Below are 16,400 nucleotides of genomic sequence, written 5' to 3' on the forward strand. Positions count from 1 at the left end.
TATTTCATTAAGTTGTTTGTAATTGTTGTCTAGTTTTTCATTAAATTGTAGTAATAATGCGATAACTTGATCCCAGCCAAAATTAGCAACTCTATTTTCTGTGCTGTGTGATGCTGTATCTGCACGGGGCACGTTTTGTGTAAACATTTGACCATTATCTGATTCACGAAAAGGTTTGCTAATCGGATGTGCACTGTTGGTCACTACACCGGTATCAAATCAATCTGTCGTACTTTGAGCACACTGTTCATTTTCGTTAGAAACATTTATCTGTTCGTTACGTAAATTTTGCAAATCGGGTGTGTCATGCTGGGCAGCGTTCATTGTAACGGAACGTGCCTCGTCATCATCTGCCGTTAAATTAAGTGTGGACATAAATGAATTTGTTTGCTCATCATCTGGAATAAAACCATTACTAGTGATCGGCACACACTGATTATCTGTAATTAGAGGATTATCACTATTACACTGAGTGTCGCTAGTATTATGTCAAATTATTCGAGTTGTCTATTTCACACATTGCACATCTCGATGTACTGTTAACAGTTTTTCGCGGCATTTTTCACAAATCAAAATTAAGCACAAAATGAAACAAAGACAAAGCGAAATGGAACAAACTCAATTACAACAAAGAGCAATAAATTGCCGATGATCTGTGAAAGAAAAAGTGACAAATTAGTAAATGCGTTGCGCCAGATGCAAACTACATTTAAGTAAATAAGAGCAGATATATGACTACTTCTCAGAGATTCACAAAGAAATACGATCCTGGCCGGTTGTCGCCAAGTGTAACCTCCCCACAAGATAAAATAAATATTATGGATAATGATTCTGGTTTAGTGTAACCTCAAAACAAAGTTCTTTCACAGTGTAACCTCCCTACAAAAATATAATAAATAATATGAGTATGATTCTAATTTAGTGTAAACTCCCCACAAAATTCTTCCTCACATTAACCTCCACACAAAATTCTTTCTGATTTAATCTAAGCTCAAAATTAATTCACATTTAGCGTAACCTCACAACAGAAAAATTCCTAAACCTCTCAATTAAATTGTCGCTCACTTATGACTTTTCAATAATTCACTGTGAATTTAACCTGGTAAATTTTGGACGACAGCAGTGCTGCGTCATGGCCCTGAACGATCATTCTGAATAAAAAAAAGGAAAAATTCTTACCTCAATGAAGTCGCCGGATATATCTGCTATTACAATAAATTTTTCCGGCACAGCTCTGTGCAATGCTGGCCGACCTATCTGTCATTTATGAAAGAAAGCAACTGATTTTTCTATTGCAATAATCGGGGTGATCATGGATGGGAGAAATTAGTAAATTATTTAAATTGAAATGAATGGTTGTTAAAAGTTACTTTTTATGAGGAAGATTATTATTACGAGAGTTTTAAAAGATTTACATGCGACTTGAGATGACATTACTACGTATGCGCGAGGCTGCTTTTTTACCTTACACAATAATACTCAGGATCCGGCATCGCTGCACCGCGACCGGGCCAGCCAACACGATACACCAGACCAGACCAGAGCAGACTCCAGACTAGCAACAACTTACTGCTACAGCTACACAGTTCCTACTGTAGAGCCACGGGTCGTAACACATCTGAAATGTAACTACTGTTCAAAGTGCCGTCACTGCGAACAAGAGGTGACCGAGACGTGTAACCAATGGCACCCCATACCATCACAACGGGTGATACGCCAGTACGGTGATGATGAATACACGCTTCCAATGTCCGTTCACCGCGATGTCGCCAAGCACGGATGCGACCATCATTTGCCATTCGTACACCCAGGTTCGTCGTTGAGTACACCATCGCAGGCGCTCCTGTCTGTGATGCAGCGTCAAGGGGACCGCAGTCATGGTCTCCGAGCTGATAGTCCACGCTGCTGCAAACATCGTCGAACTGTTCGTGCAGATGGTTGTTGTCTTGCAAACGTCCCCATATGTTAACTCAGGGATCGAGACGTGGCTGCACGATCCATTACAGCCATGCGGATAAGATGCCTCTCATCTCGACTGCTAGTGATACGAGGCCGTTGGGATCCAGCATGGCGTTCCGTATTACCCTCCTGAACCCACCGATTCCATATTCTGCTAACAGTCATTGAATCTCGACCAACGCGAGCAGCAATGTCGCGATACGATAAACCGCAATCGCGATAGGCTACAATCCGACCTTTATCAAAGTCGGAAACGTGATGGTACGCATTTGTCCTCCTTACACGAGGCATCACAACAACGTTTCACCAGGCAACGCTGGTCAACAGCTGTTTGTGTATGAGAAATCGGTTGGACATTTTCCTCGTGTCAGCACGTTGTAGATGTCGCCACCGGAGCCAACCTCGTGTGAATGCTCTGAAAAGCTAATCATTTGTATATCACAGCATCTTCTTCGTGTCGGTTAAATTTCGCGTCTGTAGCACATCTTCGTGGTTTAGCAATTTTAATGGCCAGTAGTGTATATGGTAAGGGTGGAATTGGCGATGTATTAGCATGCTATGTACTTTGCTCTAGGGATGTCAATCTCCCGTTTAAGTTATCATGTTCTGACGTGTGAATTCATTGTAACAGAAACGAGAACAGTAACTTTAGCGACTTCGTCTGCGCGAATTATGGGACTGTTATGTTGCACTGGATTGAATTTTCTTGCTTCCTGAAGCGCCTCAAGAAGACGAGAAAATGTCTGTCGGGAATGTGGATACTGGTCAGGGTATCGCTCTCTGTAGAGCTCCTCGGCCTGAGTAACAATACACCCGCCTTCAACAGCTGCTGTTGCTGTGATCTTCAGTCCTGAGACTGGTTTGATGCAGCTCTCCAGGCTACTCTATCCTGTGCAAGCTTTTTCATCTCCCAGTACCTACTGCAACCTACATCCTTCTGAATCTGCTTTGTGTATTCATCTCTTGGTCTCCCTCTACGATTTTTACCCTCCACGCTGCCCTCCAATACTAAATTGGTGATCCCTTGATGCCTCAGAACATGTCCTACCAGCCGATCCCTTCTTCTGGTCAAGTTGTGCCACAAACTTCTCTTCTCCCCAATCCTATTCAATACTTCCTCATTAGTTATGTGATCTACCCATCTAATCTTCAGCATTCTTCTGTAGCACCACATTTCGAAAGCTTCTATTCTCTTCTTGTCCAAACTATTTATCGTCCATGTTTCACTTCCATACATGGCTACACTCCATACGAATACTTTCAGAAATGACTTCCTGACACTTAAATCAATACTGGATGTTAACAAATTTCTCTTCTTCAGATACCCTCTGGACTACCCAGATTCAGAATGTCCACCCGTGAGTTCAAAACGTAGCATTAAAATTTCGCAATGGATAACGCAAACAGCCCTCGCGAGTGAACCGTGGGTGCATTAATTGTTTAAATATTAGATATAAGGGAGTATCTAGCTACAAGAAAGCTATAATGAGTCCATATTTACTCAATTTAATATCTCACGTGAGCACACGAGTAAAAGAAATTTACAGAATATTCAGATACGATGGATAAACAAAACTGTTAACGAACATGGTGAAGCCTCAGTTAGAATATATCTTAAATGCTTATGGGTAGGTCGTCTGCAAACCGAAAACGCACGAATGAAATTACCGATTCTGCGGTGAGCGGAAAGAATTGCGTGGTTATGTTATCTGAAGGGGATGTTAACCAGACACGCCAGAAAGTTAACTGGACATGATTCACAAAATTGAAGTGCACTCGCGAATCGGACAAGGGATTGGTGCAATAGTTGGCAGGGAACTGACTTAATCTCGCGCTTTCGAGAAAATCCTCTCAGGGCACGAACGCGTACTTGGACCCACGTCGTATCCAGCGAAGCAGGTAAAACGTTGCCTTCAGTGTCTTCGGGCAGCATCCGTGCCCCTTTTAGTCTGATACCAGTGATTCCCGGCACTTGTTCCGATTGAAGTTTGAACCAAGGATCACAACACCAGAGAGTCAGAGCAGCTGCATCCAATCAAATCTGAAATTAGAGATAAAGTGCCGCAAAACTTGGCTTTTCTACCCACCCAAGCATTCTGCGAAAAAACAGCTCCACCTAAATTTCCTCATCCAATCAAAACGGTTAATTTGTGGTCAGCCAGTGATATGAGTAGAAATCGATTCTCCGAAGTACCCTCCCAACAAAACTTTTGAAAATGTCACTATATGGCTTGAGAACTCAGTTTCGCCAAGACAATCGCTCACTTCAACATATCAAACCCAAACGGGACAAAGTTTTGAGCTGTACTTTATACGGCGTCTAAAGTCTGTCGTCAACGATTAGAACATGTCCATCTAAAGTAAACACATGTGCTACTGTGCATTTTGTTGTGTACTGTGTTTTTTGCGATGTAACAATCATCTGTTGAGCGCTACATATATAGACATGGCCATGTGCACAAGCTACTTTCTGATTTTTAATGTTTCATTTTTCAAAAGCCTTTATATAATGTGCTACATTTTATCTGCATGACAACTTGGCTTGGGGTCCAACTCAAAATGAACACATTTTAAATTTTTGAAGACTTGAAGATGACAGCAAAGTTTGTTGAAAGCGGTTGTTTGTAAATAAAGAATTTTTTGCCCTTTCTTGGCTCTATACAGTTTTTACGAAATAAAACAGGCGCTCCTTCTCATTTCTCAGCATGAGGAAATTCAGTCTTTACAAAGAAAAGGAGAAGTTTGTAAGAAAATGGTGATCCTCAGTGCCGTTTACTTGCAGCATACCTACGCGCAAACAATTTCCACGTTTGTAACCGACAAGTTCACCAGTTTACAAGAGGAGGCATGTGTTGAAAGTACTAGGCGACATCTCAGCGTTAGTATTACCAGCCTGAAGTAAGAAGATATCTTCTGAAACTCTCCACTACCACAGCATTCGGAAGCGTGAATATCTGTGCTTTGTACTAGTACACAAACATGTCCACCGCTCAATGGTCCGCTGGATGCCGAAGTCAAGCTCACACCTAGTGTGGGGCCACCTTCCCATTCCTGAGAATTCAACTTCAAACGAAGTCTGACTTAATTTATTGAATTGCGAGGGGGAGGGGGGGGGGGGGGAGGGGAGAGAGGAGGGAAGAGGTTTAATAAGTAATGCAACCCATTTTTTTCTGAAGGCATCTTGGTTTTATTCGGGATTCCAGTACACCATATTGTTTCCAACTCTTTTGGCTACAAAACCCTATTTTTCAACATAGTCTCTATGCCGTTCAATGTAACGGCCTCACGCCACCTTACTGTATGCTCACATGGTATCACTGTATCGGTCGACATCGGAGGCAACGTCTTGTGCATCAATAACCTACCCGTCATCCACGTACCTATGGAGTGCAATCTTCATTGGACCAAGCAGATCGAAGTCGGAAGGTGCGAAATCCGGACTGTAAAGTGGATAAGGAAGAACTGTCCGGTTAAGTTTTGTGAGCTCCTCTCAGGTCCACTGACTTGTGTGACGCCTTGCCTTGTCGTGGAGAAGGAGAAGTTCCTTCACATTCTTGTGGGAACGAACTCGTTGAAGTCGTTTCTTCAGTTTACTGAGGACTACACAACTTTGCGTAGGCCTACTGGTGGACGAGTGTGTCAGCACTGCCATCAGAGACGTCTAACTGAGCAACGAGGCGTTTGTTATCCGTCGATCTCCTGGAATGAGTGTTCACGCGTTCCAGCATTGAATAAGTCACAGCTGTGTGCGGGCGATCGACACGCGGGAAATCAGAGAAGTTTGCACTAACTTGTTGTGATCATGACAGTCGCCCCGCCAACGACTCGCCATGCTTTTATTCATTTGTTCAGTCCCAGGTCTTCGTATACATTCTGCAAGCGGCTATGAATATTTGAGTAACTCACAAGGGAACCTCCCCATCGCACCCCCCTCAGATTTAGTTATAAGTTGGCACAGTGGATAGGCCTTGAAAAACTGAACACAGATCAATTGAGAAAACAGGAAGAAGTTGTGTGGAACTGTGAAAAAATAAGCAAAATATACAAACTGAGTAGTTCATGGAAAGATAGGCAACATCAAGGACACTGGAATCGCAGGAGCGCCGTGGTCTCGTGGTAACGTGAGCAGCTGCGGAACGAAAAGTCCTTGGTTCAAATCTTCCATCGAGTGAAAACTTTAATTTTTTATTTTCAGTTTATGTGACAAACTCTTATGTTTTCATCACTTTTTTGGGAGTGATTATCACATCCACAAGAAAACTTAAATCGGGCAGGGTAGAAGAATCTTTTTACCCATTCGCAAAGTGTACAAGTTAGGTGGGTCGACAACATATTCCTGTCATGTGACACACATGCCGTCACCAGTGTCGTATAGAATATATCAGATGTGTTTTCCTGTGGAGGAATCGGTTGACATATGACCTTGCGATCAAATGTTTTCGGTTCCGATTGGAGAGGCACGTCCTTTCGTCTACTAATCGCACGGTTTTGCGATGCGGTCGCAAAACACAGACACTAAACTTATTACAGTGAACAGAGACGTCAATGAACGAACGGACAGATAATAACTATGCAAAAATAAAGAAAGTAAAATTTTCACTCGTGGGAAGACTTGAACCAATAACCTCTCCTTTTGCAGCTGCTCACGCTACCACGGGACCACGGCGCTCCTGAGCTCACGGTCTCCTTGTTATTGCCTATATGGCACATGGACTACTCAGTTTGTATATTTTGCTTATTTTTTCACAGTTCCACACAACTTCTTCCTGTTTTCTCAATCAGTTTATCAAGGCCTATCCACTGTGCCAACTTATAACTAAATCTGAGGGGGGTGCGATGGGGAGGTTCCCTTGTTAGTGACAGCTCTCTGCTGGGTTATAGACGCCATTTTGAAGGCTACGTATAGTGCCATTGGATCTTCATGGAACAATAGGAGCTAAAGCTGGAATATTCCACACTCTCCCACGACAAATTTCACGTTTTTTTCAACCGAAATTAGCCGAGAAAAAAGTGTTGTATTACTTATTGAACGCTGTCAGAAGACGGTATGGAGGAGGTAGTGACTTACTTAATTCCTTTGGCTCCTATGGGGGCATAGGGCATCCAGGAGAACTCACCATCCGTCTCTGTCTTTGGCCATTTGCCTCAATTCTGCCTAGGCCTTGCCAACTCTTTTTGCTTCCCCTTCCACTGTCCTCTTCCATGTGCCCCTTGGTCTTCCTCTCTTCCTTGCTCTCTGGGGATTCCATTCCAATGCTTTTTTCTCGATGGCTCCATCTGGTTTTCTCAAGGTGTGCCCCAACCAGCCCCAATTTCTCTCTCGTATCTGATCTTCTATAGGTATCTGATTTGTTATTCGCCAGAGCTCGTCATTACATTTTTTTTCTTTCCACCAGATGTCCATGATGCGTCGAAGACATCTATTTATGAAGCTTTGTAACTGGAATGTTATCTTTTTATCCATTTTCCAGCTTTCACTGGTGTACAGAAAGACAGCTTTCACATTTGTATTAAAAATACGGATTTTTGTTTTGTACGTGATATATCTATTTTTCCATATTGGATACAATTGTATTGCCTTTTTAATGCGGTTTTTCACGTCATCTCCAGCTCCACCATCTTCTGCCACTATATTACCCAGATACAGGAATGAGTTGACAGTCTCCACCCGCTGCTCACCTATTAACAGTGGTACCTCCATGTTCCCTGAATTTACTCTCATTTTCTTTGTTTTGCCTGTATTTATCTTGAGGTCAGCAGTCTCTGCTTCTTCTTTCAGCAAGTTTAATTTAGCTTGCATGTCAGTCAGCCTTGGAGCTAATAAAACTATGTCGTCTGCAAAATCCAAATCCTCCAGACGTTCAAGGATCCCCCACTGGATTCCTCGTCTCCTGCCTGATTTGACTCTTCTCATAAAAGAGTCTAGAACGAGTAGAAAAAGTGTTGGTGACAAAATGCAACCCTGCCGGACTCCAGTTATTACTTTTATGGGCTCTGTCACACTTCCCTTGTGGAGTACGCAGCATTTGTAGATATCATATAGACCTTTTATGATGTTTAAGATCTTCTGTGGTATGTCATACTTCCGCAACATCTGCCAGAGCACTTTATGTTTCACGGAATCGAAAGCCTATTGAAAATCAATGAATGCCAGGTACATGGTTGCTTGGAATTCTTTGCTTTGCTCTAATATCATCCTAAGAGTGTTAATAAGATGAGCACAACTGCGTTGTGCCCTAAAACCGGCCTGTTCTTTACGCAGTCGCTTTTCAAGGGATTCTTTAATTCTGTTAAAAATAATTCTGGTGAGGACTTTACTGGGTAGGGCACTGACAACAATGTAATACCACGCCAGTTGTTACAGTCTGACAAATTTCCCTTTTTTGGGAGCTTTACCACCAAACCATTTTTCCACTTCAAGCCAAATATGCTTCAGCAAAGGATGGAACATTTTAACAGTACTTTCAATATCGGCTTTTAAGAGCTCCGGTGCTATGTTGTCTAGGCCTGGAGCCTTTGTATTTTTTAGTGTTTTCAAAGCAATCCTAATTTCGTCCATTGTGGGCCACTGCAAATTTATATCTTGATCTTTTTCGACTTCCTCTGGAACATCACGTACCTGTTCCTCTTGGTTGTCTTCACAATTTAACAGTTCCTTGAAGTGCTCCTCCCATCTCTGTAGCTGTGCCTGTTGAGTTGTAAGCATCAACCCATCCTTGTTCTTAACTGGTCCTTCATGTCTGAAGTTCTTCACTGACAACCGTTTGGTAACATTGTAGAGCTCTTTCATATTTCCTTGTCTTGCTGCGTCTTCTGCTAATTTTGCTTGCTCATCTATCCATTTCCTTTTATCTCGACGTAGCAATATTTTCACTTTTTTGTTCGCCTCCGTGTATTCTTTATGTGCTTCACTCTTCTCCGCTTTTGCCTTACAAAAATTTAACTTATGTTTTAGTTCTTTCCTGTGGCTGATTTCATTCCATGTAGCATCAGAGATCCATTCCTAACCTTTGATGTGCCTTAAATCCTAAGATTTTTTCTCCCACATCTAAATAACTGTCTTTGATTTGTTGCCAGCATGCTTCAATTCCCTCTTCCATAAAGTTTTCTTCAGAGAGGACCTGGAATCTGTTTTGTAACTCAAGGGCAAATTTTTCTTTGATCTGTTGGTCTTTTAATCTTGCCACATCTATTTTCTTGCACCTGTGATTGAGCTTGGTTCTATTTGCCACTATATTCAGTCTGAATTCCGCCAAAACTAGGTGGTGGTCACTTCCAACGTCTGCCCCTCTTCTATTTCTGACATCTAACAGAGAGTGTCGGAACTTGCGGCTTATGACTATGTGGTCTATTTGATTTTCGGTAACGTGGTCTGGAGAAACCCACGTTATCTTATGGCAGTTACGATGTGGAAACAATGTGCCTCCAATGACTAGGTCCTGTTCAGCGCATGTATCTATCAACAGTTCACCATTTGCATTCCTGATCCCCATGCCATGTACGCCCATGATATGTTCAAGCCTTTTATTTTCTGAACCAAGTTTTGCGTTCAAGTCAACAATTAAAATTTTTATGTCCCTAGAATTTGTTTGTCTGAGGACTCCGTTAAGCTCTGTATAAAATGCATCTTTTAATTGTGCTTTAGCTACACTCCTGGAAATTGAAATAAGAACACCGTGAATTCATTGTCCCAGGAAGGGGAAACTTTATTGACACATTCCTGGGGTCAGATACATCACATGATCACACTGACAGAACCACAGGCACATAGACACAGGCAACAGAGCATGCACAATGTCGGCACTAGTACAGTGTATATCCACCTTTCGCAGCAATGCAGGCTGCTATTCTCTCATGGAGACGATCGTAGAGATGCTGGATGTAGTCCTGTGGAACGGCTTGCCATGCCATTTCCACCTGGCGCCTCAGTTGGACCAGCGTTCGTGCTGGACGTGCAGACCGCGTGAGACGACGCTTCATCCAGTCCCAAACATGCTCAATGGGGGACAGATCCGGAGATCTTGCTGGCCAGGGTAGTTGACTTACACCTTCTAGAGCACGTTGGGTGGCACGGGATACATGAGGACGTGCATTGTCCTGTTGGAACAGCAAGTTCCCTTGCCGGTCTAGGAATGGTAGAACGATGGGTTCGATGACGGTTTGGATGTACCGTGCACTATTCAGTGTCCCCTCGACGATCACCAGTGGTGTACAGCCAGTGTAGGAGATCGCTCCCCACACCATGATGCCGGGTGTTGGCCCTGTGTGCCTCGGTCGTATGCAGTCCTGATTGTGGCGCTCACCTGCACGGCGCCAAACACGCATACGACCATCATTGGCACCAAGGCAGAAGCGACTCTCATCGCTGAAGACGACACGTCTCCATTCGTCCCTCCATTCACGCCTGTCGCGACACCACTGGAGGCGGGCTGCACGATGTTGGGGCGTGAGCGGAAGACGGCCTAACGGTGTGCGGGACCGTAGCCCAGCTTCATGGAGACGGTTGCGAATGGTCCTCGCCGATACCCCAGGAGCAACAGTGTGCCTAATTTGCGGCGAAGTGGCGGTGCGGTCCCCTACGGCACTGCGTAGGATCCTACGGTCTTGGCGTGCATCCGTGCGTCGCTGCGGTCCGGTCCCAGGTCGACGGGCACGTGCACCTTCGGCCGACCACTGGCGACAACATCGATGTACTGTGGAGACCTCACGCCCCACGTGTTGAGCAATTCGGCGGTACGTCCACCCGGCCTCCCGCATGCCCACTATACGCCCTCGCTCAAAGTCCGTCAACTGCACATACGGTTCACGTCCACGTTGTCGCGGCATGCTACCAGTGTTAAAGACTGCGATGGAGCTCCGTATGCCACGGCAAACTGGCTGACACTGACGGCGGCGGTGCACAAATGCTGCGCAGCTAGCGCCATTCGACGGCCAACACCGCGGTTCCTGGTGTGTCCGCTGTGCCGTGCGTGTGATCATTGCTTGTACAGCCCTCTCGCAGTGTCCGGAGCAAGTATGGTGGGTCTGACACACCGGTGTCAATGTGTTCTTTTTTCCATTTCCAGGAGTGTATATGGAATTTTATGACCTTTGACCTTTAATTTCGATAAGAATTAAGAAATTATGTGGAATGGAGTATTCTGAATATGAAATACCAGCTGCGCTCCGCGGCGTTACCCGTTGCTAAACAGCTATTTTTAAAGAAACGTAAATGCCAAAAGTAAGTCTCTATGTGTATGCATCATCACGAAAGTTATGTCTTGTAGGTGTTAAGGTTCGTGCCACCTGAAGCCCTCCACTTCATTGGATCACACAAACCCCCTCGCCCACACGGACAGTGTTTCGTTAAGGCAGTGTCTCCTGAGGGGGATGGAGGAGGTAGTGAGTACAATTACTTCTCTTACTTCTCGAGTTCCGTGTCCTATCTTTTTATCAAACTTGCCGACATAGGCATCACAGGAAACAAGCCGGACAGACTACTAGTGGATGCGTTTCAGAGCTCTCGTATTTTTAGTTTGATGTGCTATAATTTCTATACTGCGTAGTGTGGGCCGATATTATGAGTAGACTCACATTCAAGAGGGTTGTGGTTCAAATACTGTCCGGCCATCCACATTTTTGTTTTTATTTGGTGTCTAGCCTGCAGTGTGCAGCAGCAGAAGGCAGACGGAGCTACTTGTAGCAATGGCGCTTGCGTGTGTGGAAGAGCTCTGGGCAGCCTCGCTAATGCTCGACAGCGGCCTGTGGTTGCAGTGTACGACGCGTCGGTGAAGGCGCCCTCCGGCGTGCTGTACGGCTCGGTGTACCAGCTGGGCCACTTCGACCTGTGCGTGACGGCGGGCGTGGGCCAGCTGCGCGGCCAGTACTGCCTGCCGCAGGTGCAGGCGCTGCCCGCCGAGCCGCAGCCCCTGCCGACCGACCCCTACAGCGACACCTTCCAGCAGGACCAATCCGCCTGGCTCAAGCTGCAGGTCAGTGCGCTACGCTAAAGCCTCGCTACTACCTTCAAGCACTGGGCGGGAACTAACTGCCGCGCTCGGCACTAAATGTAGCGGCAGCCGTAGAGCCGAGAAGAAGTGCAGCAGAGCAGCAACACTTTTGTGATAAACTGTAAATTAATTTAGTCTTTAATCAAAATATCCGCGGGTGTGCTGCCGGTCTATAGTGTCCAACGGGCACAATATTTCGGCGATCATACATGTCGCCATCATCAGGTGAACTGGCGGACTGAGCTCCTGTCCGTCAGTTCACCTGATGATGGCGACATGTATGATCGCCGAAATATTGTGCCCGTTGGACACTATAGACCGACAGCACACCCGTGGATATTTTGATTATCAAATACGCCGGGAGAAACTCAAGAATCACATCAATTTAGTCTTTGTTTTTTGTTCACGTGCTTTTGCAAACAAGTGAACTGTAGGTGTGTATTTTACTGTGTACACCAGTGGTTAGAAAATTAATCGTAGTTTCTGTTTTTTGCGTAAGTCTTGAGAATATCCTGTGTGGGGCGGCTTCCTAGTATCAATTTTCCGTTCAGAAAAATTTATTTCTGTTTAATAGCATGCGGTATCAGAGTTCAGTGAGAAATCTGCACATCAACTTTTGGTTTTACTTTCTTCTCCTTTGTTATATTTTCCAACTCAGTAGCGCCATTCGAGACCTTATATCTATTTTATACATAGTAGGATATGGCTAGGGACTGTGCTTGTTATGAGCGGACACAAGGAAAGTTGGCTGCTGTCCGTAAACAGCTGGAAGCTGCGTTGGCTACCGTCGACAATATTCTAGCTAATGCTCGAAGTTGCGGTGACGTCGGGGCGCCAGTGACGAGACTTGCGACACCTTTGGTGTCACTGGAATCCCCTGGTGGCCCGGACGTCACTGCAGTTTCCGATGCGCAACATCTGAGCGGTCCGTCCTCACTCCAGAGTGGGTGGCAGACAGTGGTGGTTTCGCGTGTCACTGGGCGGAAGGCGAAAAAGGGAGCAGGCCGTGCGGCCGGCTCCCTACGTCTTAGCAACAGGTACGAAGTGCTTCCTAGTGTTGATGATAACTCTGAGCCAGCACGGGATGCCTTTCCTGTTGGACCAGCGGTCGATTTTCCTGCCCAGTCCGGTACGCTAGTCATTGGGAGCCCCAATGTTAGGCGTGTGATGGAGCCCCTCAGGGAGATAATAGGCAAGGCGGGTAAGAACTCCAGTGTGCATTCGGTATGTTTACCGGTAGGTCCCATCCGTGATGTGGAGGAGGCCTAGCCGGTGGTTATCGAGCGCACTGGGTGAAACCGGCTGCATGTAGTGGCACATGTCGGCACGAATGACGCCTGCCGCTTGGGTTCTGAGGCCATCCTCCGCTCCTTTCGGCGACTGGCTGATTTGGTGAAGGCAACTAGCAACGCAGGCGGGGTGCAGGCTAAGCTCTCTATTTGTAGCATCGTACCCAGGGTTGATCGCGGTCATCTGGTTTGGAGCAGAGTGTAAGTTCTAAACCAGAGGCTCAGACGGCTCTGCGACGGTATCGGATGCGAATTTCTCGACCTCCGCAATTGCGTGCAGAATTGTAGGGTTCCCCTTAATAGGTCAGGCGTGCACTACACGCAGGAAGCGGCTACTAGGGTAGCGGAGTACGTGTCGCGTGCACATGGGTCTTTTCTTAGATTAGAGGACCCCTCTCTTGGGAGCAAACACGATTTGCTGTTAAATCAGCCACAGCGACCTCAGAGAAACTTGGTCCTCGCAGATCAGAGAATGAAAAGATTAATATGATTTTAGTAAACTGCAGCAGCATCCAGGGAAAGGTCCCAGAATTAGTAATTCTTATTGAAAGTTATAATGCACAAATAGTATTGGGAACAGGAAGCTGGTTGAAGCCAGATGTCAATGACATTGAAATCTTAAGTTCAGATTGGAATGTTTACCGTAAAGATAGGTTAGTCGCCAATATTGGCGGCGTGTTTATTGCAGTCAGAAACTCGATGCAATCTAGCGAGGTTATCATGGATTCCGAATGTGAATTAATCTGGGTAAAAATGAGTATCAAGGAACGGTCAAAAATGGTGTTCGGGTGCTTTTATACACCACCTGGGTCAGGATCTGTAGTTGTAGAGCGCTTCAGACAGACCTTGCAGAATATCATTAGTAATTTTCCATATCATGCCGTTGTAATAAGGGGTGACTTCAACATGTCAGGTATAGATTGGGAGTATTACGCCATCAAATCTGGTGCCAGAGACAGGGAATCGTATGGCATTGTCCTGGATGTCTTGTCCAAAAATTAGCTTGAGCAGATAGAGAACCAACTCTTGAGGGTAACGTCTTAGACCTCCTGGCAAGAAACAGACCTGAACTTACCGAATCAGTTAAAGTAGAGGAAGATATCAGTGATCATAAGGCTGTGACAGATTCTATGACGACGGCCCCTACAAGGAATGTTAAGAAAGGTAGGAGGATATATTTGCTCAGCAAGGGTGACAGGATACAAATTTCAGAATATCTCAGCAATCAGCATCAAATATTCGTTGATGAGGACGAAGATGTGCAGAACAAATGGAAAAAATTCAAACGCATCGTTCAATATGCCCTAGACAAGAATGTTCCGAGTAAGGTTTTAAGGGATGCGAAAGGTCCACCATGGTTTAATAACCGTATTAGAAAAGCTCTACATAAACAAACAAAGAGCACTTCATCTCAGATTCAAGAGAAGTAAAAACCTAGCTGACAAACAAAAGCTGAAAGAAGCGAAAATGAGCGTAAGGAGAGCAATGAGAGAAGAATTCAATGATTTCGAAAGTAAGACGTTGTCAACCGACCTGAATAACAACCCTAAGAGAGTTTGATCGTATGTAAAATCAGTAAGTGGTTCAAAATCATCTACTCATTCTCTCAGCGACCACATCGGCACCGAAACGGAAGATGACAGAGAGAAGGCCGAAATACTGAATTCGGTCTTCCAAGTTGTTTCACCACGGAAGATCGTAACACTGTCCCTTCTTTCAACAGTCGTGCGAACGTCGAAATGGCAGATATTGAGATAACTGATCGAAGAATTGAAAAGGAGCTACAATAGCTTAGTAGTGGAAAGGTTTCAGGACCAGATGAGATACCTATAAGATTCTATAGGGATTACGCGAAAGAACTTTCTCCCCTTCTAGCAGTAATTTATCGTAGATCGCTTGAGCAACGGAAGGTACTTAACGACTGGGAAAAAGCGCATGTCATTCCAGTTTTTAAGAAAGGCCGTAAGACATATCCACACAATTATAGACCTATATCGTTGACGTCAATCTGTTGTAGAACTATGGAACATATTTTATGCTCAAGAATTATGAATTATGACGTTCTTGGAAAATGAACAGCTCCTCCATAAAAATCAACATGGATTCCGCAAACAGAGATCCTGCGAAACTCAGCTCGCTCTGCTCCTCCATGAGATCCACAGCGCAGTGGACAACGGCGCTCAGGCTGATGCCGCGTTCCTTGATTTCAGTAACGCATTTGCCACCGTCCCCTACTGCCGTTTAATGAGAAAAAATACTAGCTTACGGATTATCGGAGCAGACATGCGATTTAATCCAGGACTTTTTTGCAGATAGTACTCAATACGTCGCTCTTACCGGTTGCTATATATATATATATATATATATATATATATATATATATATAAGAAAGCGTCGGATGCTCTTTAAGGCTATTCGCAGATGATGCAGTTGTCTATACCAAAGTAGCGACGCCATAAGACAGTAAGAATTTGCAGAAAGACCTGCAGAGAATTGATGAATGGTGCAGGATCTGGCAGTTGACCCTGAACGTAAATAAATGTAACATATTGCACATACATAGGATAAGAAATCCACAACTGTGCAGCTACACTATTGATGACAAACAGCTGGAGACAGCGTCTGCCGTAAAATATCTAGGCGTAACTATCCACAGCGACCTTAAGTGGAATGACCATCTAAAACAGATAGTGAGAAAGCAGACACAAGACTCAGATTCATCGGAAGAATCTTAAGGAAGTGTAACTCACCTACGAAAGAAGTGGCTTGTAAGGCAATTGTTCGTCCGATTCTTGAGTATTGTTCATCTATCTGGGATCCCTATCAGATAGGACTGATAGAGGAGATAGAGAAGATCCAACGAAGAGGGGCACGTTTCGTCACGGGATAGTTTAGCTGGCGAGAGAGCGTTACGGAGATGCTAAACAGACTCCCCTGGCAGAAGTTACAAGAGGCACGTTGTGCATCAAGGAAAGATTTACTATTGACATTTCAGGACAGTACCTTTCAGGAGTAGTCAGACAACATATTACTTCCCCCCACATACATCTCGCGTATTGATCACGAGGAGGAAATTCGAGAAATTAGAGCCAATACAGAGGCTTACCGACAATCATTCTTCCCACGCACTATTCGCGAGTGAAACATGGTTGGAGCGATCAGA

At 44.8% G+C, this 16,400-nt stretch overlaps 1 protein-coding gene across 1 annotated transcript in view; it reads left to right on the plus strand.

The window, feature by feature from the left end:
• The window catches only part of LOC126457780 (nose resistant to fluoxetine protein 6-like), a 338,758-nt gene that overhangs the window by 127,408 nt on the left and 194,950 nt on the right, over window positions 1-16,400 (plus strand). Inside the window, exon 3 of the mRNA XM_050094366.1 lies at window positions 11,713-11,930. Coding sequence (XP_049950323.1) covers window positions 11,713-11,930 — 218 coding nt within the window. The remainder of the gene's footprint in view (window positions 1-11,712; window positions 11,931-16,400) is intronic.

This window comes from Schistocerca serialis, chromosome 2, assembly GCF_023864345.2.
Source record: "Schistocerca serialis cubense isolate TAMUIC-IGC-003099 chromosome 2, iqSchSeri2.2, whole genome shotgun sequence".
Lineage (NCBI taxonomy): Eukaryota > Metazoa > Arthropoda > Insecta > Orthoptera > Acrididae > Schistocerca > Schistocerca serialis.